At 42.1% G+C, this 21,557-nt stretch overlaps 2 protein-coding genes across 3 annotated transcripts; one reads left to right on the plus strand and one right to left on the minus strand.

Annotated features, from left to right (window-relative positions):
* The first annotated feature begins 3,910 nt into the window (after nt 1-3,910).
* Nucleotides 3,911-12,090, plus strand: irs4a (insulin receptor substrate 4a). Its single transcript, XM_042093316.1, has 2 exons — nt 3,911-7,444; nt 10,210-12,090. The coding sequence occupies exons 1-2, from the start codon at nt 4,171-4,173 to the stop codon at nt 10,212-10,214; spliced, it is 3,279 nt and encodes a 1,092-aa protein (XP_041949250.1). The 5' UTR covers nt 3,911-4,170; the 3' UTR covers nt 10,215-12,090.
* Nucleotides 12,091-14,119: 2,029 nt separating this feature from the next.
* Nucleotides 14,120-21,497, minus strand: atg4a (autophagy related 4A, cysteine peptidase). 2 transcript variants are annotated; one of them, XM_042092471.1, is made up of 13 exons: nt 21,445-21,497; nt 20,406-20,516; nt 19,982-20,053; nt 18,574-18,672; nt 18,151-18,252; nt 17,879-17,951; nt 17,650-17,729; nt 17,202-17,419; nt 16,709-16,787; nt 16,331-16,473; nt 15,753-15,809; nt 15,497-15,608; nt 14,120-15,182 (listed from the first exon to the last, which is right to left on the minus strand). In XM_042092471.1, exons 1-13 carry the CDS (start codon nt 21,452-21,454, stop codon nt 15,118-15,120), a joined length of 1,221 nt encoding a protein of 406 aa, XP_041948405.1. In that variant the 5' UTR covers nt 21,455-21,497; the 3' UTR covers nt 14,120-15,117. The 2 variants fall into 2 exon arrangements, with proteins under 2 accessions (XP_041948405.1, XP_041948404.1); XM_042092470.1 differs by having other exon boundaries at nt 21,449-21,471.
* Between the last annotated feature and the right edge of the window lie 60 nt (nt 21,498-21,557).

Genomic DNA, 21,557 nt, shown 5'->3' on the forward strand with positions numbered 1-21,557 from the left:
ATGTATATTGTGATATGTTGTATATTGTATAGATGTGTATGATGTACATGAAAGTGATAATTCACATTGTGTTAGTGTCCTAAAAGTCATGGTGTTTACATGATTCAGACAAATAACCAACTTTCATTTGAATAAATACAAATATGTGTAATTTAACATGCTGCAAAGTGTGCTGTTTCTGTTTCTGATTGAGGAGCTGTTGATAGAGTAGATTTCTTGCACAAGAGGAACTCTGTCTGCAGTGTATTTAGAAAACTAGTTCCAGGTGAGTCATGAAGACAAATGGTCATACCTGTCAACTTCAGTATGGGTTACAGAAAATGAGGTCAACCCTCTGATAAGAGAGTCCTACTCCTTGGGAAGACAGAAGAGACATCATGGCCAATATGTCAGCTCTAAGCATACACCAGTATCCCAATTCTGCAGTTCTGAGCATAGCACATGGAATAAAAAAACATTTAGGGGTGAAGGATGGCAAGATCCATCATGGCTATCTACCATTTTTTTATTTTATTTTTTTAGCTTGTTTGTGAATTTTCACATACCATTACAAGTCTATTGCCATCTGTCAAACTCTCTCAATGTTGTCTTCAAATGTCGATATATCAAACTTTGCACCAATGGCATGTACCGCAAAAGAATATACAGTTTTGAGGCCTGTATGCTTCAGTAGGCCTACTGCATGACAACACTACAAGAGACTATATTGTTAACTCACTCTACATGTATGTGTATATGTGGGTGGTTGATATTTTAGGCCAAAACAAGTTTTTGAAAAGAAATTCAGCTATTAAGCATGGAAATCACTTACAGTAGTCCTGTTGTACTGACTCTCCCATTCCAAAAAATATGTATGGTCTTTTAGATTTTGTATTGGAATTCATATTTATTCACTAATTTGTTGAGGTAGTGACTAAAATTGTCATAAGGTGTGACATTAAAGTTATTGTGTATAAAATTATAATGGGGTATATATTTTTTTAATGTGAGTCAATGTATCATAATCTTTTATCATTATTTCATCAAGATCTAGCATTTATTTGCCAATTTTTTCCTCAGGCATTTGTCCTTAATCTTTCAATAAACTTCATTTTAATTTTTCCATACCTTGATATATAAAGAAAGAAAATGCCTGTGACTTTTGCTGACCTTATTTCCTATCTGTTCCATTGAGATTTGTATGATTTAGACCCCAAAAGCCTTTTTATTTTCATAATTTCTTGATGTCACATGAAATGATATGGTGTCACGCCATATGATAAATCTCACCACATAACAATCTGTTAATGCAAAAATGTGTATTATAAGTATTTCACAAACAACAAAAGACAGTTTAAGACCGGTATATCACGTAAAGATTCACTTTTAAAAATCACAACTGTGTAAAACAGAATGCCACCAAATATTAGTGCTTGGGTTCCCTGAGGTTTCTCTTCTCAATGGGCTTCAATCTGAATGTTTGTAGTTCTACTTTGAGTTTATTCTCTTCATATCTGTTAAAAGACAAATTCAACAATGTATTCAGATCATTTAAAAACATATTCTGCATTATAATCAGATTAAATTGTTGCAATTACAGTGATAAAGACAACATTAATATTACTGTTTTCTTTAACATCAGAATTTATTTTCTCAGACTACTATTGATATTTAGAATGTCAAATAGCTTTTGCATCCAGATTGAGTGAGTGTGGGGTCATTTCTGTGTTTTATGTGTGTGATTCACCATACATGTAATAGGTGCACATCTTAAATAATGTTAAAAAATGTTAAATATTTTACTTAAATATATACATGAAAAAACATTATTTATGAAGGAAAATGCAGTTAGTGTGACAAATAAATCATATGGTGACGAGAAAACCCGGTCACCCGGTCACACAATATGATATGAAGTCACACCCTATGGGTCACACCATGAGGTTTCATGCACTTTAGCAGAACAATGAGTCTTGTGGCTACATGCTAGCACCAAAAATATATGTTCACTGCAACATGGTAACATAGATTTAAAGGGAATATTGACGAAAAAGTAATTTACTTTTGACATTTTCTTGTAAAATGGGTCACACCAAAAGACAGTGAAAAGGGATTCTGAAGTAGGAGTGCTGGAAACACTTGATTTATTGAAAGAAATATGAGAGATAACTCACCTGTTAAACTTCCAACGTCCTTCTGGGATGTTATTATACTTCCTGAATGGAGGAGCCCCTATCCCCAAAAGTCTCCACAATTGCCCATTTTAAAAAACAGTATTTAGGGTCACACCATATGATTGCCTATTGATTTATCTTTTTGTTCAGGGCTGGTTCAAAATTGTATGCCTGGAGTTTTAAAACAGAAGACTTATAAGTAGACATCTAATACGTACTTAAATAAGGGGAAAGTTTAAATTAATTGTATTTGTTTTATTCAAAATCAAACTATGGGCTTGGGGCAGTGAGCTTTTTCTGGTTTGGCTGAAAATCGTGAAAAACAGGAATATGACTGGCATGAACGGTCTATATGTTAATATAAAACAGCTTTTTCTGAACAATATAGCCACATTTATTTGCAGTAGACATTTCTTTATGTTTGGCACTCAAGGCCATGTCACGTCAACCACCTGTATGTATGGATGGATGGATGGATGGATTAGGATTAATTTGAAAGGCCTTGCAACTGTGTGTTAGGCTAATCTTAGTTTAGTAAACCAGCGAACCTTCAGAATGCATGATGACATGATAGATCCCATAGTGTCATGTAAATGTAACTTGTTTAGCCTAAAGAGTCATTAGCATCCATTAGCCTACAAATCCATCGCATGAATTTATCGCATGGTTTGGAGAGATATTTCCGACTGCCGGACTCCTCAATAATGATCTTATTGCGCATTCGAAAGCGCTGGGACTTCGAGGAAAACCAGTCTACGACAGCGGCAGATGTCGACCTCCATGAGACTGTTATGGATAATCCATCGCATATCACCAATAAAGACATGGACCTAGTGAAGAGGTCATTTCAACCAGATTAAAATCCCACCACTATCCGTCGACAGATTAAAACTACTCTATGCGCATAAACTGTGTAGTCGTTGCTACTTTTAGTGGCAACATTTGCTAATTTTAATTTTATTCTGTACATGGCCAAAGAGTTTGGTGTATATTTGTGGTGTATGAGGCGTGCGTATCGCCTACAGTTATAATCCTAACACAATTTCCTCGAACGCCACAATAGCCTAAACTGAGTTGAGGCCTAAAATAAAGTGATGGACTATTCTGACACCAAAGTAAACAGCTGAAACAGTGGAAGAGCGGCTGTACACCTGACTTTTCACTGACAATTGATTGATGCCTCAAGGATCGTGCATGCCTACATTGTTCTCGCCCAAACCGAGCATAGAACGGGAATGGTACATTTACCCAATTAAACGTTTCATTAAACATTACAGTGTGTTCAGTATGGGAGACTGACGAATGAAGATGTAAACATCGTTCGCCTCGTAGCCTACACCTAAACATTAAATAAACAGAATGGTCTCTTTTTGGACATCAGATTTTCACGCCGATTTTATGGTTTACTGAATTGTCTACACAAATCCATCTTGACTCAGTGCTGAACATCATAAATAGCCAAAATGCTACAAGGTATAGCCTATTTCACCCAATGAGCTCATAAGAATATATGAAATATACGACATTCTTCTTAGCGGTTGGTTTCTGAGACTATCCATCACATTTCTCTGCTACATTTCATCATATTCCTCCTTTTTCGGTCCTCCTTTACACTGTCTGGACACAAAACAAACACCAATCCCAAGGCTGTAGATGGCAATTTGCCAAATCTGATTGGTTTGTGGCATTGTCAGTCTTTGCAAATTGGACAATGTCGCCAATCTTGAATTGGGGGCTGACGCTTGGGTCACGTGATGTTTTCGCTGGTTTGTAGTGATGTGTAGCCACCATGAGTGAAGGGGAAATAAAGATTGAAAATGGCAATTGGAATAGTATTGCATGCAAAAATGGCGTATATTGTTGTACAACCCGTGCTGAACACGTCCGTGAACAGAATTTGAAAAGATATGGAGGCTAAATTGAAGGACTTGTTTTAACTTGCGCTGCAAACCCATTAACAAGAATGGGCAGTGCATCAGCGTAACCAAGGTAAAGTGACCTTTCATTGCATTGTCCCATGGAAGATTTACTAAATTATCGAAAAAGCGGCGGTATGTTGACGTTGGAAGCACAGTCGCGCGGCGTTACTGTAAAAACAGCGTCTACCACGACAAACGGCGAGTCTGCCGCGGAGCCTCCATCATTATCCTCTGTTAACATCAGCAGCTCCCGCTTTCCACTGCACTTGACGGCCTCCACTCATCAAGGTCTCCAGCCGAGGAGGCAACATCCGCCGCCACCGCATCATTTCAAAGCCCAGCACCTTTTCTCAGACGAGGCCGCTCAAGATGCCGGGATGAAAAAGTCCTTGCCCTCGCTACAATACAAGGTACATGACTCTGCATTTTGTCGTGTTCTATCGGCTGAGGCAACTGCTGCCGCTGCTTTCGCCTCGGCGGCAGCGTACTCTGCTGCTATGGACAAAGACGTATGGAAGTGTGGATACTTGAGAAAGCAGAGGCACGGTCACAAGAGGTTTTTCGTGTTGAGGGGGCCAAGTCACTTAGGCCCAAGTCGCTTGGAATATTACGACAGTGAGAAGAAATTCCGCAACGCTCTGAAATCTGCCTCTGCCTCTACTGCCAGTGTTATGTGTCCTCCTAAGAGGGTCATCTATCTCTCCCAGTGTTTCACTGTCAACAAGAGGGCTGACGCTAAGAACAAATACCTCATTGCACTGTACACTAAAGATGAGTACTTTGCCATGGTAGCTGAGAACGAACAGGAGCAGGAGGAGTGGTACCAGGCATTTAATAACTGGATGACAGAGGGCAAAAAGGGGCAGTTGGATCCAGAGGAGTTGGACGATGGCTACGGAACAATTTCGCCAGGCACCATTTTCAAGGAAGTGTGGCAGGTGAATGTGAAGCCTAAGGGTCTGGGGCAGACTAAGAATTTGATGGGGGTTTACCGTCTGTGCCTTTCTGCTAAGACAATTCACCTTGTGAAGCTTAACTCCGAGACGGCCTCTGTGAACCTGCCACTGATGAACATCAGGCGATGCGGGCACTCGGAGAGCTTCTTTTTCATCGAGGTGGGCCGGTCGTCCTCCATCGGGCCTGGCGAGATATGGGTGCAGGTGGAGGACTCCGTTGTGGCCCAGAACATGCATGAGACCATCCTGGAGACCATGCGCGCACTGAAGGCTTTCCCTGAGTTCAGGCCCCGCAGCAAGAGCCAGTCGTCCGGATCGAACCAAATCCCATTTATCACCACGCGCCGTCACCTAGGCAACCTGCCGCCGAGGCAGACGGGCCTGCGTCGCTGTGCCCGGGTGGACTCCATGACGGGCACTCCCCCAAAAGGCAAGAGCAAAGGGGGGAACGACCGCTTCCGAACGTCCAGCGAGGGCGACGGCACCATTGGGCGGCCCCTCAGCTCAGGCACCGGCTCCCTGGTGCACCTGAACACCCCGTGCGTGAACATGTGCCGTGAGGAGAGCGGCGGCCTGTGTTGCGTGCCCACGTCCCCGGGTTCATCGTCCACCCATGCCCCGGTCCGCTCTGTCTCCCAGCCAGCCTCCCACTTCCTGTCCGCCACCAGCCCCATCAGCGTGTCGTCCAGCAGCGGCCACGGCTCGGCCTCCGACACGCACACACGCCCCTCCAGTTCGTCCATATGCGGCTCGCCCAGCGATGGCGGCTTCAACTCCTCGGACGAGTTCTGCTCCAGCCCGTGCGACTTCCGCTACTTCCGAGCTCGGAGCAGCACGCCCGAGTCGCTCTGCGGCACGCCACCCGTCCGCGACGACTTCCGCCTGATGGACTACATGGCCATGGACCGCTACCAGCTCCACTACCACCATGACCTGCATGGCGAACGGGCCAAGACGTTCGAGGAGGAGAGCAGTTACATGGAGAGAGCGTTTATCAAACTGTCGCTCGCGTCCAAGGCAAAGTCAGCGGTCGGTGGGGGCCTGATGCAGCAGAAAGCCACTCAGACGTCCTCCTCGCTGGATGAGTCCAGTCCGGTCGAGTCCAAACACCATCCGACCAGCGCCTGCTCCCCAAAGTCGGACTATAAGCCCTACGCTGAAGTGAGCCACCACCCATCCAAGCCTACGTTTCAGTTCACCTCTGACGTGCGAAGGAAGCTGTACGAGGACGACGGCTATGTGCCCATGACGTTCGCCACCAGCTCCGGTTCTTCCCGAAAGGCGGACTACATCCCTATGCATCCCAGCATTCTCCATCCGTCCACCCTGGACATCCAGTGTGTCCAGCCTTCACAGCAGAATGCCGACAGCTACATGCTGATGCAGCCGGGCGAAGGCCGCTCCTCCCACGCCCTCTCCAGCCCCTCCTGCGGCCGAACGCCCATGGAGTACAACGACTACATGGACATGTCGTTTAGCCACGCGGCCGAAGTGTACGTCCAGAGCCCGCCGCCCGACACACCCAAGTCGCACAGCTCCTACTTCTCCCTGCCACGCTCGTACAAGACCCCCTTGCGGGAAAAATCGGGCCAGATGGACATGTCAGCAGAGACGCCGACCGATCTGGATTCTCCCCCGAGCCCGGGGGAGTACATCCACATGGACTTTGGAGACCATCTCACGCGCTCCCCAACATCCTCTCCCACTGTGACTGCCCCATTCGCGTCCGCTTGCGATCCTCACTGTGCGCCCCTGGGCCAGGACTACATGGGCCTGGACATGGACAGCCTCCTGTTTAAAGGGCGTCCCCCACGCCACTCCCTCGTGGCCCCCTGGAACCCGCCGAACTACGCCCGCCCCGCCGTGAGCGCCTACCTCCAGGGGCAGACAGACTGCCTGGACCTGGAGAAAGCCTACGCAGCAGGCTCCGGAGCGGCCAAGAGCCCCTTGGGCCTCTACCAGCACCTGTGCGTGCAGGAGGATCTCCAGGTGGTGCGAACGGAGGCTCCGGGCCGGAGGCGCCACAGCTCCGAGACTTTCTCACACCCCTCAGGCTCGGGTAGGGCAGTATGTAGCATGAACGCCTCAGCCAACTCCAGTCCACCAGAGAGTAGCAGCAGCAGCAGCAAAAGGTGGCCAAGCTCTGTTAGCTGCGACAGGTCACCTGCGGATGACCGCTTGTCCTCTCGCCCCATTGTACCGCCAGCGAACCTTCTCACAGTCCCTTGCTCTGGTGCAGGAAGAGGGCAACCCCACTCAACCAGCTACCTCAACTATGGCGCTTTTGACCTGAGGGAGGTTCCCGGGGACACCGATGGGGTCCCCTCGACGTACCCCGATCAGGCCCACGGTGAGGACGAAGTCTACGCCAGTGTAGACTTCACCGTGTCACGAGGATCGACCACTGCCTCAAAAGGTTGGTTATGTCTCTGTTTCCCTGTCTTCAACAAGAGAAGAAGGAGAGAGTAGTGTGAATGGAATCATTTTGTTTGTTTTTTTGGCTCTGCTATGGATGCAGGTCTGTGTGTTGGCTAAAGATATTTATTTCATGGATGGGAAAAAAAAAAAATCTCAAAATAATATTTATAGTAATTTAAAGGCCCAACTTATGTTTTTTTTTTTTATTTGGCAGTTATTTTTGTTTACACTTTCAATGTTATTTTGGGGATCTGACTGAATTATCTGAAGAAATATATATATTGTGACAAAGAATTAAAGATATGTCAGTTATTACAATGAGGCTCGGAGCCTTTGATAAATGTAAACTAAAATGTAAGGCAATGGAAATGTACAAGCTTTTACCTAAGCTATAGCAGTGACTTTTGAAACTTATGGGCAAAGTGTTACGGCCACACGTGTGGGTTACATTTACTTTTGAATGTTTATGTTAAAGTCTTTGGGCTACGTTGATGCCCCTGGATCTTTTTTATGGTATCTTTCACGGTGTGTTCCCTAAATGAGTTCAGCTCTTGCTGCATGTCCCTGTTATGGTCTCTCTCATTCGAGTGTTAATGATCATCAGACTGTGGTGACTGTCAGTGCAGATGCAACAATGACGCATTCAGAACTTCACAACACCTGTCAAGGTCTTCCTGTATGTTCTATTGTTTGCCTCCTGTAAACGAGGCAATTAGACAATGACACATTCAGAACTTCACAACACCTGTCAAGGTCTTCCTGTATGTTCTATTGTTTGCTGATGCTGTTTTGAAGATGGAAGTATTACCTCCTGTAAACTGTGTGCTTCTCTGTGATGGAGAACTTTTGAAAGTTACACGTTATGTGCTTTATCTATTCAACCTTTTGAGTACGTAGGTCTTAGCACAATGTTTTTTCTCATTATGAATGATGTGATGCTTTGTCAAGCAAGGCTATACATTATATCCAGTGTTTGATTCACTGTGTTATCCATGATAAAAAAATGGTGGAACTATTTTGAAAAAAATTTGAAAAAGTATTTTCGAAAAATTCTAATTAGTTATGCTATGCACTTTTTATATTCTGATGGAGATAATCTGTCAGATGGCTATATGATAGACCACTTTAATCACACATGGTCTTTACCCTTCAAACTGCTGGGTATCAAATAGCTGCTCAAAATATGAGGAAGCTCAAGTTGAAGGAATGGAGAAAATGTCACCAGACCTTATAGACAATATTAGCCTGCAATAGCTAAATATTTTGCTGAGATGTGAGTGTGTGGCTGTGGTTGTCTTTTGGTCAGAGATGAAAAACAGATTGTTTTTTAGGAGTCAAGGTCTCTTGTGTTTTTGAAGACATTGCTTGTTGTCTTCCCCCAGTAATGAAAAATCTGGGAAAACCAGGTAATCAAATCTCAGTTTCCAGGCCTGGAAATGTCATGTAGGTCTGAAGATGTGAATGAAGATATGAAATTTGACTGTTTAATTGAAACAAACAAAAACAAACACACCACACAATCCGTTTTTGTATTGTTTGGCTTATATAAATTTTCATCATGTAATATTTTTATGACACAGACCGTTCTCTTAATTATCTTCCTGAGTCAAGTTCAGACTGAACAGACATATTTAGAGGTCAATGTGAAGCATGATGTGGGAATTATATAATTTAAAACCAAGTGTGTAGTGCAAAAACAAGCAATTTATAATACCATTCACGGTGTTCAGCCTGTCTTCAGGAAAGAGTCTGATTGGTAACCTGCAAGTGCTACAACTGCTTCATATCAAAACTGAGCACCTTTGAAATGTTAAACAGATGGGACATTTGTTTTTTCTTTCTCTTAGGTTATTATTTTGCTGGAATAAGCGCAGTCTGGCCTTTTTTCTGAGAAAGAGTCCGTTGCAATTTCCTGATCCTTTTTAAGACTAATGTTACAAGCTACCATGGTGTATTATACATATCCATGCTGCATACCAGTTATGTATTATATACAAATGTGTTAATGTGGTCAAACACCTTGGATTCTGGGTGAAATCAAATTAAGTAGCCTAATGTTTGATTTATAGGACTGAAATGCAATATGCCCCCATACTTAAAGAGACAATATTGCTTACATTTAGACATATCATGAACAAGCAAAGTCTCGAAGGAAATAAAGCAATAGTACACATTAACACTAATTGTAGGTCTTCAGGTATCCAGTACACAAGGAGGTAGTTTGAAGTACTGTAAAGTGAGTGAAATTGTGTTATATTCTCAAATCTTGCATTGAGCCTTTATATTGCAACATCATTGGATAAACAGGCACTTGTCATCCCAGTAATCTATACAAAGAAGTCTGATCTGAGCCAAATCAGCCATAAATATTACATGTAGAAATTTGTGAATAACAAAATTTAAATATGTCCTGAAAACATGGATCTTGGATGAACACATCTTCGTAATCAACATGTTGACGAAACACCAGTTTCAAAGCTCATTATTATATGCCGAGACTATTCTCAATGGCATAAATAATTGTCAGCAGATGCCCATCAAGATTCCTATCAAGAGTGCAAATGGGAGGACTGGTTGGTGTGGTCTCCCAACGAGTAGAAAATAAAATATAAACCTTAGCAAGTAATATTGCTGAAAGGGCAAAAGATACAATAAACCTCATCTCCAAGAATGGCAAGGTGCCATGCACAGCACCCTATTTACATTTCCTAAAAAACATCTTTTTCTCTCTTTCTCTCCCTCTCTCTATCTCTTTTTCTCTAGATTGAGTATGTCCTACTCTGGAAGGGGCTGGATCATAAACTGAATTCTGAAGGAGCGAACATCAGACCTCCAGGAACAATCATACTCCCACTCAAACAATAATAATTGCACAACTACTTTTGTTCTGCATCGTTTTTAACATAACTGCCTCAGTGACTGGTTTTAAGTTCTTCACGGTTTGTTTTGTGTCTTGTATTATGATTTATTTTTACTACAACAACAACAACAACACAGTTGTTTGGATTACTTCTTGAGTTACAGTATGTTTACTTACAGTATGTTTACTTGACAACCAACCGCATGCCACAGCCACATCCGTTGGCATGGCGCCTCCTCTCACGCCTCACTATGGTACGGACTTCATCATCCGCACATCAGCACTTACACCCGCCGGGCATCGGCCAGCCTCATGTGGTACACGTGACCTTCAGACTTTGACCTTTGAAGAGCTGCTTGAGTCACAATGCCAATCATCCCCTCGTCCTCCACCTCCTCCTACCACACCTGCCTCCCCAGTATTTATTTATATTGACTTTAATTTATATAAATGTATATTTTTCCAAGGAGCAATGACTCACATTGCAGAATGTGCATAAGGGTATACTATTTTCATTGTGAACTATACTGTTTTTCTTTTTCTTTTTTTAAATGCTAGCTGTCATTTGTACGGTTCATATAATGAATTACCTTCGATGTTTGTTTACTTTGAACATTTAGTGTAAGTTAGAGAGTTAGCTCAGAGTGCGATTCAGACTTTTTGTGATTAAATTGACTTCTTTTCTGCAGGTTATATCAAACGAGAGCTACAGCTGATACAGCTTAACTTCTCACTCACTCACTCACTCTTTGTGTCACGTGGGTGAACATTTCTGCCCAAGTTATATCAATGGGTGCAAATTACCTGTGCGCCAACCTTTCCTAGTAAAGCATATTACCCATAAAAGTTCCAAATTCCACAAGTTCCAAATTTCACACGACTACATGCTCACACGACTCAATTTGCCATTATGGATTCAGTTTACCACATCGGAGTCTTTCACTAAATTGCATCATGACCTAAGACCTCATTCATGCGTCACGTTTAGTGCAGTGCAAGGCTTCACTCTACTTTGGGAAAGCCAGAGTTCAATACAGATCTCAAATGCAGAAATGGCTGCAGGGCTCTTGCATCTTCACATCTACAGTACAATTTTGCATAATGTTTACAGACAGTAAAGGCACCACACTCATTGTAGGCCTTCAGTAACGGTACACTCGAGGTACTTTTGGCTCCTGGTATGACACACAGTGAAGGCTGCAATCGCTCTCACCAGTGAAGGGTGATTTGACTTATGTAGCACAGGGTAGCTGGTGGAGTGTCAAATACTTTCAACCGGTACACCTCAGTGACCCTCTGGAGTCCCATGAAACCCTGTTCTCGGTGCTTTTCTTCATTGTTTTGCCTAACAAAGTGGGCAGTCGCCCTTACCATACACAGCCCATCTGGGCAGAGACCTCACGGGCTACTGTAGACGTGCTACTGTATTATGGAGAGATACTGGATGTGTACATAAAATCTGCTTCTTGACTTGTTATTTTTTTGCCCCCATTTTTGGGCCAGGTTATTTCTTATTAAAAGGTTGTTAAATGGTCCCTTATTGCCTGTACCTGGAAGCTTTACATAAAGACATGTTGGGTAAGGGTTGTGTTGGACAGCTGTGTTGTGAGATGTGTGTTAGCTTTACATTAGTAGTCCGCCTGTTCAGAGGAAAATGTGACAAATCTCCTGTAAGTGAAATACCCCATGACTTGAAATGATAGTTTGTTCATGGCTGCCCCGTTTCTTTTGCTAGCTTTTTTGTGTCATGCTATTGTGTCACGATATTGAATTGCTTTAAATGTAAGTAACAATGTGAAATTGAGGAAAAAAAATAACAGAAGTATATCTTCTTTGGAATTACCCACATACAATGATCATCACAGCCTGAAAAGTAAACAAGCTTGTGTTTTGTACCTTGAGCTCAGCTATGAGCGCAACAAGTCAATACTGAATTGAGCTAAAAATTTGCTGAAAATGATGTGTTCAAGTGAACGTTTGGGTGTATGTTTGTGTGAGTGTGAATGTGTGTTTGGGTGCTTGTGTCTGTGCGTGTGTGTCTGTGTATGAAAGAGAGAGACAGTGAAAGACTGAGTTGTTAAAATGCTCATATTCTGTCACTCCCTGCCATCCTTTTGTATTATGTGTCACAATCTTGATTGTGACGCAGCAGAAAAAGGATAATGATTAAATCTATCATTATTTATGCCGTCTTCCTATGTAAATATTGTAATTTTGATATCCCTTCTCTTTGTTAACCATGATGCCACACATATCCTACAGTACTCTCTGTGTAAAGGACGAGGTGTGTGTGGATTTTGTCTGTTTAACATTTTTATATTTTATTTTGGTGTATATTTATCAGATTGATTTGCTTGTAATAGAGCTATTGCAATAAAAAAGTGCCAAGGTATCCTTGATCCCTGACTTGGTTTTGTCATCTTGATTTTGTCATGTTGGCTCCTCCAGTAGATTGGATGCCTCCACCAGAACCAAAGAACCAAGTTGAACAATTGAAGCATGATCATTATGAATATGAATATCCTTTTTATCTCATAGTTTATTACATATATCACTTTATGCTAGCCATGCTAAACATTTTTTTACTCAGTCACCAAAGGAGAGAGAATTTTGTTTTTTTCTTTGGCTGGACATTTATGCATATTAATGTTTGTACTGCAGCATAGGCTACTTGTACCCATAATAATTCCTCACAACCTGCAAGTATCATAATAATCCAAAGTTAAAGGAATTATCCGGAGTAAAATGCACTTTAGATCAATTTACGGATGATTGGGAGTACATACGTTGAGTTGACATCAAAATCATGTCATTTGGATGTGTTTTGAGAAAGTTCGATTTTACAGTTTTTAGTCAAAACTTGTTAGCCTGGAAGTGACCAGGGCAAGTCATTTCGCCGCTACAAAACGCTATTTTTATACCTCTTCTACAGTTCCAAACAACATTACACTTACGTGGTAGTGAGTAGAGGGTCCCTAAAGCCAAACCGAAGTATCCCGAGGTCTTTATGTGGTTGGATAGAGAGTCCAGAATGAATTTCATCAAGCCAGTACCTTTCCGGAAAAAAGAAGTGCGGAGTGACACGCTGTGGAAATTCACAATTTCGTCGCTGTTTTTTTTTTTTTTTAAAAAAAACATAGTCCAGTCCATACAACTTAATTTCAATTTCGAAAGAAATACTGGACTATGTTTTTTTTTTTTAAAAAAACGGCAACGAAATTGTGAATTTCCAGAGCGTGTTACTCCACACTCGGCAATCGACTCCTACGGACTTTCCTCTAAAGACACCAGCTGCAGCAGCAACATATCCGGAAAGGTACTGGCTTGATGAAATTCATTCTGGACTCTCTATCCGACCACATAGAGACCTCGGGATACTTCGGTTTGGCTTTAGGGACCCTCTACTCACTACCACGTAAGAATTTTTGCTTTGAAATCTTATGCCTTATTTGGTTAGAAGATAGTTAACACACACTCAGACAACTAATTTGCAAACGACATATCTGAAAAGATGTGTATGACTTATTTAGCTATGAGCCAATGAGTCCAAATAGGTGGTTTAGTGGCAGACTGAGGTAAGATAACCCAGAGGAAGTTGTAAATCTGATAATAGAACAGCTCAGGGGCTTCAATCGCTGAACTAAACAAAGGCAAAGGGCTATTCTATTAGGAGGTTTACCACTTCCTCTTGGTTAACTTACCCAGATCTGCCACGTAACTACCTACTTGGAATACACCTCTGGCAAGACATACATAAGATGAGTTTTTTTTTTATTTGCCAGCTGTTACAGAACTAGCTCTTCAGAGACACCGTGAAGGGGATTTAAATATCTTTATTGTCAGGTGTATATACATGAGTGTGGGGTGTGCACTACATTACCCGTTCCAGTAACCAAGTGGCAGGGACCGAGCATCCATGCCAAAACCATTCAAGACCATAAATATTAATAGTGAGGCACTTTTCATGTACAGTTTGTTTCATTGTTGTGAATGTCTGCTTTTGTGTATGTGATTATTTAATACTGAGGAAAAAAAACACACGCTGCATATGCGCTGTCTCCTGATATCAGGAGGAAGAGAATGTGTGTGTATGTGTGTGTGTGTGTGTGTGTGTGTCTGATTCAAGATGAAAGCTTCTCCAAAAGAAACAGTCCTTGCAGCAGTCCTCACATAAGTCCTCTTCTTCCCCCGAGAATCAGGGAAGATGGTTTGTATGACTCCGGGTCACACGGTTATTACAGTACACTGTAGTTCATGCAACTGAACAGTTTGCAGTTGTCTTTGTTTTGTTTGAGAATTAAAAAAGATTAAGGTAAAACACTTGTACACAGAGCTCATAGAGAGGAGGATAACATGGAGGGAAGAGGGACACCCTGATCCTTTGCTTTTCCCTGTATACAAGTACAACAGCAAAAAAGAGAGCGCAAGCTGTACAAACCCTATACACTGTGAATATACATCATTCAGTATCTCCACTTCATCTTTGCCCAGGTTCTCCTGTACTTCCAAACATCAATACTTCTGAAATTGTCTTTTGCTGTGGTTCGCTGTTGTAGTCTTTTTGTTTGTTAGTATATTTTTCTGTGTGTATGTGTATACATCGTTTTTCTTGTTTGTTTTTTTTTGCGTAATGGTAATCACTTTGTGCTTGATGTTGAAGTTGTTCTGAGGCACTTGTAGAGCACAGTAAGGAGCTTTGGGGGAGGAAGAGGGGGGGGCTGCTGGGTAGGTGGGATTGGGGGGGGAGGGGGGGGGTCTCAACAGAAGCTCCGTGGTCATCAGGTGGACAGGGCAAGGAGATGGACGCCACATCACACATTCAGGATCTCAAACTCCTCCTCCGACTCAAACAGCTGGTCTGTGGACTCAATGAACTCTGTAGATTGAAGCATAGTGAGATATGCAGGTTCAGAGGCTTTATCGCTTTGGTGTTGACACACAGGGATGTTTTTTCAAAAATGGGTATTAAACTTATTCCTTGAAAATTCACAAAATTCTTTGAATACCACCAAGAAGAGAAGAATAGTTCATACAGAAAGTGTCCATGTTTTAGGAAAGGCACAACTTTGGCTCTCTTCAGATTTAAGTGAGGCTATTGCAACGCAATAATTGGTCTCTCACATGTTTTTATGACCATGCAGAGTTTTGAACAAAAACTTTTTACAGTGTGTGTTTGTGTGTCTTGAGTACCTGCTCCCGTGGTCTGAACTTCTGGTTTGGTGGGTGGGACAAACGGTGGCCAGTGAGAAGGGTGTTTGTCCACTAGCTCAAACATCCGCAGATTCCTCTTCTTCAGAATTTCCTACAAAGTCAAGAGCAGAAGGACTTCTGAGTCTGAAACAACTAATTTAAGATTAGATTATGTTTGCCATAATCTAAATATTTACAATACTGAATTGTCTACAATGAATAAAAAAAAGTCAAAGTATTCATTAAGGACACATACCTGTTGGATAAGGTTACACCAGCTATCAAAGTCCTCTTCACTCTTACAGAAAAATCCCTTGAAAAAACAAAACATTTAAGCCCATAATTAACCATCACTACATGACACACATGCAGTGCAGCCAAAGTCCTTTTAGGCAAGTCCCTCCACTCAGCGGCCATATTGTAACGCTTTTTGGCCACTCGTCGGGCATCCATTTCGGCAGAAATGCGCATGCGCAAGGCTTCACGACACCAATCTTACTCCAGCGGCGAGATCACAACACATAATTGGCACGATGTCTTCACAACACACCATATGATTGGCTCAATGTATTCACATCACACCACACGATTGGCTCAATGTATTCACATGTCGACGTTTTGCCGAGGAAAGGGTGGGATATGTGTAGACAACGGCCATATTGGCGTGACAAACTAGCCCCATGCATTTCTATGAAGTATTATTTGAGTGCTGTGTCTCCACAATAGAAAGTCTCTGGTGCAGCTTGTTCACCTTGGTGTACAATAACATGTATAGTAAATGTGTGATCTCAAAGCATTTTTATTAGTGTATTTATTTTCACTAAGTATACTCACCAATGCCACAGATGGATCCAAGCTGGTTATCTTCATGTGAGGGGTTCTCTGACAGTGGTAACTCTGGTCGTCTACTAAAGTGCCTGATTCCGAGTCAACAGCTGGTTGTGTGTTATGGGGATCTAAATAAATGAGTTCATCTCCTAGAAACAAACAAACAAACAAACAAAAAAGGAGAGGATTCAGCCACACATTTTCATTTTAACAGCAAAAGATTTCCCTAAAAGAGTTAATGCCACACTGAATAAGTCTTTTTTATTTATACATACAGTATACACTCCCTTAAAGTCTATTCCATAAGCTAAGCATAATCAATAATACCACACACAAATTACTGTTGTGATTGTAGAGGTGTATAGTACAAAACATGGAGCTCACCTATGTATCCAATGAAGTAATACGCCAGGTTGGGCTTCCCCCCCAGTACACCACATGACTGCGGCATTTTGAAACACTCCTATAGATCGAAATGAATAACGATTAGTCAAAGCTACAATTTTAATATAACAGAGAAGATAATGGAACCACGTCAAAACATGGCAGATGCTATTTATTCAGTTATTTGTTTCTTGCAGTTCTTTGTATTTTTAACAGGCAGGCTACACCAGGCATGTAACTGATGCGCACTGTTTGTAGTGTACTATTTGCTTCCACTATAACCAATGGAAGCAACTACACCAGACGTGAAAACGGGCCGTTTCATCTTTTAAAATCATTTTTAATCGCTAATGGAACGCTTCAGGTGCACACCCGCCTGACAGATTGGACAATTTTAAAGCAACCGTAAAGGAAAGTAAAATCTATTGTATTCCTTAGTTAACAGAATCTGAAGCAGGAGTGTTGATACCACTCAGCTAGCCGACCACAGCACCTTGAGGGCTTGGATGTAGACGGGGTTGATGCTGTTGATGCCCATCCGTAGGGGGATGACCAGCAGCAGGGGCCTCCAGCGTGAGGATGGCTCCTGGGCGTTGGGCTGGGGGAAGGGCCAGGCCAAGGGTCTGGACGAGCAGCCATGCTCCGTCGACTCTCCTGAAGCACTCGGGCGACTCTGCCTGCTCTCACGGTCTGCCTGCTGACACTGCTTCTCTAGGGTGTGTGACAAGAGGGGAGTGAGGATGAATCAATAACCTGACTTACAGGTTAGTAAAGGAGAGAGAAGAGTAAGACACGCAATCCCTGATATGACATGTTCAAAGACAGGGTACTGCTGCGCAGATCACTTTCTCTATGTTCGAAATATCTGAAGGCACAGCGTAAGATAACATTTGGAACCATGTACATTTGAGAAACACACAGTATAATAACGACAGACTCACTTATGTCTTCAATCACCACAGTATTGTCCATTGCCACATATACAGCCAGAGAGTTCCACTCGTCAAACAAAGCAAGTTTCCTGTAAGCAACAGAAGGCAAACCCACTCACATTTGCATTTTGGTGCCAACTGAATTACAATGGTTACAATTACAATGTTGATGTGTTCTAACTTACAGTACAATTGTGTTGATATAAAAAAGTAGTGTGCGGGACAGGGAAAGTCTTACCTCAGCACTTGGGCCACAGTGTTTGGACCATACCACTCTCCAACAGATTTCCCTTCACCAACTCCCATCTGAGCTGTGGGTTCAAACACACATGATAAGGATTAGGAATATATAGCCGTGTGCACACATGTGTGGATATTCCATAATCTTTTGCTTCTTTTACTGTAACATCATCAAAAGAAAAGGCCTGAGAAATCCTGAATCCTGAATCAAGGCCTACAGTCATTAACAATAATGCTATCCAGGCAACAGTTGGGACGTTTTTAACTTACCCATTTGGTGGATAGAGTAACAGCTATCTTTCTTATCTAAAAAACAGTCCAGGATTCGGTGGTACTCTGTGGGCCTCTCTCCCTCTGACACCCATCTCCATTCTGTAGTACAGGAAGAGAGGGACACCATCAGAACTCTGTGCTTCTGTAAGCAGTGCCGCATTAGTTATAATGATTCAATTGATTTGAATGTTTTTCTCCCAATTTACACACAACACTGAGGAAATCGACATTTAAGCTAGATGATTTCTAAGGAATTAACTATTAAAATTCCAATTACATTGAGAATACAGTACGGTCAGATGGGGTTCTTCAAAGAAGTTACTGCTCAAAGAAAAACTATTTCCCCATGTTCTCAAATCTGTATTCACTGTAAGCATAGGTGTGGTGAGTGTAGGTAAGAATGATCTTGGCCCCCCTCACCTCTTCCCAGGTGACTGCAGATCAGAGCCTGCCCCAGGATCATCTGTCCGCAGCGCAGCATACAGCCCCAGCCAGCATCTGAGCAGGGCCCTGTACCACCTAGAAAGAAAAAAGGCCGCACTTTGCATATACGTGTTTTATTGCACAGACGCGTTTCGGCTTAGCGCCTTCCTCAGTGTGCTCGAGCACACTGAGGAAGGCGCTAAGCCGAAACGCGTCTGTGCAATAAAACACGTATATGCAAAGTGCGGCCTTTTTTCTTTCTGAGTTAACATTTAAGTTTGGCCAAGCACTCTAAAAAGTAACATAAGAGACTGAGTGAAGCCTGCTCCTACCATATACTTTACCCTGTACCACCTAGAAATGTGTCATCATGTGGACATCTTTAACACTTCAACATACATATCAATATTTATATTTCACCAACTGTATTTATTGCCTGCCGTATACACCCCTTTGCCGGGCACTGCCTGGGTCATGCTGTAAGTTGCTTTCCAAACAGAAGACACCATTGCATTTACATTTATTCATTCAGAAGACACTTTCATCCAAAGTGTCTTACAAAATGAAGAAAAACATTCAGGCTACAAAGCAGAGGAGACCATAGGTAACAATATATATACACCACTCGGCTAGCTGAATATATATATATACAGAGAAGACTTTAGGTAACCATAAATACTACTACCCAATGACTGTATAGTCATTGCTACTACCAGAGGATGAGAGTACTAGTCAAGTGTGTTGAAGGACATAGTGGTAGAAGGAGAAGGAGGTGAAACCAGCAGAAGGAGGGAAGAAGGGAAGTGAATGATAAGTGCATATGGATATTCTGGATTCTCAGTGGCTGACGATGTGATACAGGGTTGCAGGATGGCAACAGAGTGGAATGAGTGGAAAAGGACTTTGCAATTTAAATCATGCTGTGCAGAAACTTGAGAAAGTAAGGTCACAAGCAAGGAGATGCATGGACACAATCACCACATACCTAGTCGCTCAAGCTTTAATGGTGAGGGAACACTATCTGGAGCTAGCTTGTTGGAATTGTTGAATGTTGTCAGAAACTGAAATGGGCGAAACAGGCTTTCCTCCTAAATGCTCATGATTTCCCAAATGCAACAAACCATTTATTTTGCAGTCTGCTTTCATAAATAGTCTGACTGGTTTAAGGTGTTTTAACATGTCAGGTTGTCTCAAAAATTAAGTTGCTATATATCACTGACTAGCCTAACCCATATCAACAACTTTAAGCAAATATTGCCCAGAAAGACTATGTATAGACTCACTGACATCACAGTCTCAGTACAAACTTCTTTAACCATAGAGTCCTGTATCAGAGCTGATTTGTGTGAGCAGAATCCATAAACAAAATGCAAAAACAAACACCAGTCACATGTGAGAGACTCACCTATAGGAGAAAATTTCTTTCTGTATGTAAACCACAGGCGTGAGCGCACATCTGAAAGCAGCTCAGATTTCTCTACAGAAAAAAACAAGACATACGAGATGTCAGCACTTAAACAAAAGACTTTTGTTGACAACAAATAATACAAGATAATGCTTAACTATTTAATCACCCACTGAGATGGATTCTTTCTATGAGAGATTGGCAAATAGAACAAAAGCACTTGGTTTTGTCATGCCAAAAACAGCCTTGGCAGCTGTAAAATTTCGATCTGTGTCTTGTGTGCTATTCCTTAATTATAATGATGTAGTAAGGCACTAGACAAATATTTACCTGAATATTTACACTTGGACCCAAACATATGTCATATCTGGAAGATTTTTTTTTGTTTTGTGTTTGTGTGTATGTAGCATTGGCCCTACTGTACCTGTTTTAATATTGTAACGCTCCCCTAGTATCCACACTGGTTCATCTGAGTCCGGCAGTTCTTCCAAATAGTCTGAAAACACGTTGATCTGGTTTTCATACTTGGCCAGAACTACAAGAGATGACAATGACAGAAGTATGTTGTGAACAACATAAGTAACACCAGGAAAACGTGTAAGAATTCAAAGATAAAAATAAAAAAAAAACATCCAGCGCCAGGATATCCGCCTGATTTGAATTTAAGTTTTATGAGGTTAATGAACCGTCTCTACTGTAGGCCTACATGCACTACGCACTTTGATCAGAATCACACGAAAGCATCAAAGCGACGTAGACATCTAGTCAAGAAAAGTATTGTAGCCTGCTCAAGATATGTCTGCAGACATAGGGGCGAAGCGTAGGCTACCCCAATAGGTCCTAAACACAAAAATCGGTGATCCACCAGCAATTTTCACAGAAGACAAATCAAGACACGCAAAGCTGTCTGTTTTTTTTATATTAACAACGATGGTTTCCTGGTCAAAGGCAAACCGTCTGAGCAGCTAGATTGTGTAACATAAGACTTTTGGAATGACAACAGCATCGGGTTAAAAATATCTCTTCGCGTTGCTTCTTCTCTGTCCAGTAGGCTACATAAAGAAAGTAGCGATTGCGTGTATTCTGTAGCTGGCCAGTGTATAGGAGGGGTAACTGAACATCTGCCCAGTTTCACAGCGACACACAAAACTAATTCTGAACAATAGCCTTGCAGAAACAAATCACAACGTGTATTGATTGTTCGCTATTCATATTTTGAAACGTTCGTAGTTTGCAGTACCAATGCCGGGGCAATGATTAAAATATGATAGGCCAACCAGGGAACAATGAGAAAACTTGAGACTGTTACGAAATTCTCTACAGGAAAGACTCAAGGAGTAAGAAAAGGTAGCTGAACATCTGCATAGACATGGCATTCTAAGCATTACTAGTTGCTTTCAAGAACAGAGGAATTTAACATTGTGGTCGAATTAAGTCTTATTTTTCCTTTTAAAAAATCTTACCTGCCTCCATACTGGGCTGTCATCGGCGTTTAAAGTCAACGATACAAATACAACGCGCTACATTCTGGGTAATGTAGTCCAGTTGTTGCACAGAACATGACCAATGGCACAGG

The sequence above is a fragment of the Alosa sapidissima genome, chromosome 5 (assembly GCF_018492685.1).
Source record: "Alosa sapidissima isolate fAloSap1 chromosome 5, fAloSap1.pri, whole genome shotgun sequence".
NCBI classification, from domain to species: domain Eukaryota; kingdom Metazoa; phylum Chordata; class Actinopteri; order Clupeiformes; family Clupeidae; genus Alosa; species Alosa sapidissima.

Coding starts and splice junctions, on each gene's coding strand:
- irs4a (XM_042093316.1), top strand. CDS start 4,171: ATGGAAGATTTACTAAATTATCGAAAAAGCGGCGGTATGTTGACGTTG.
- atg4a (XM_042092470.1), bottom strand. Junction 18,673..19,981: donor AAAGAAATTTTCTCCTATAG/GTGAGTCTCTCA, acceptor TTTTCTTTCTAG/GTGGTACAGGGCCCTGCTCA. Junction 17,420..17,649: donor TGTGGTGATTGAAGACATAA/GTGAGTCTGTCG, acceptor CACACACCCTAG/AGAAGCAGTGTCAGCAGGCA.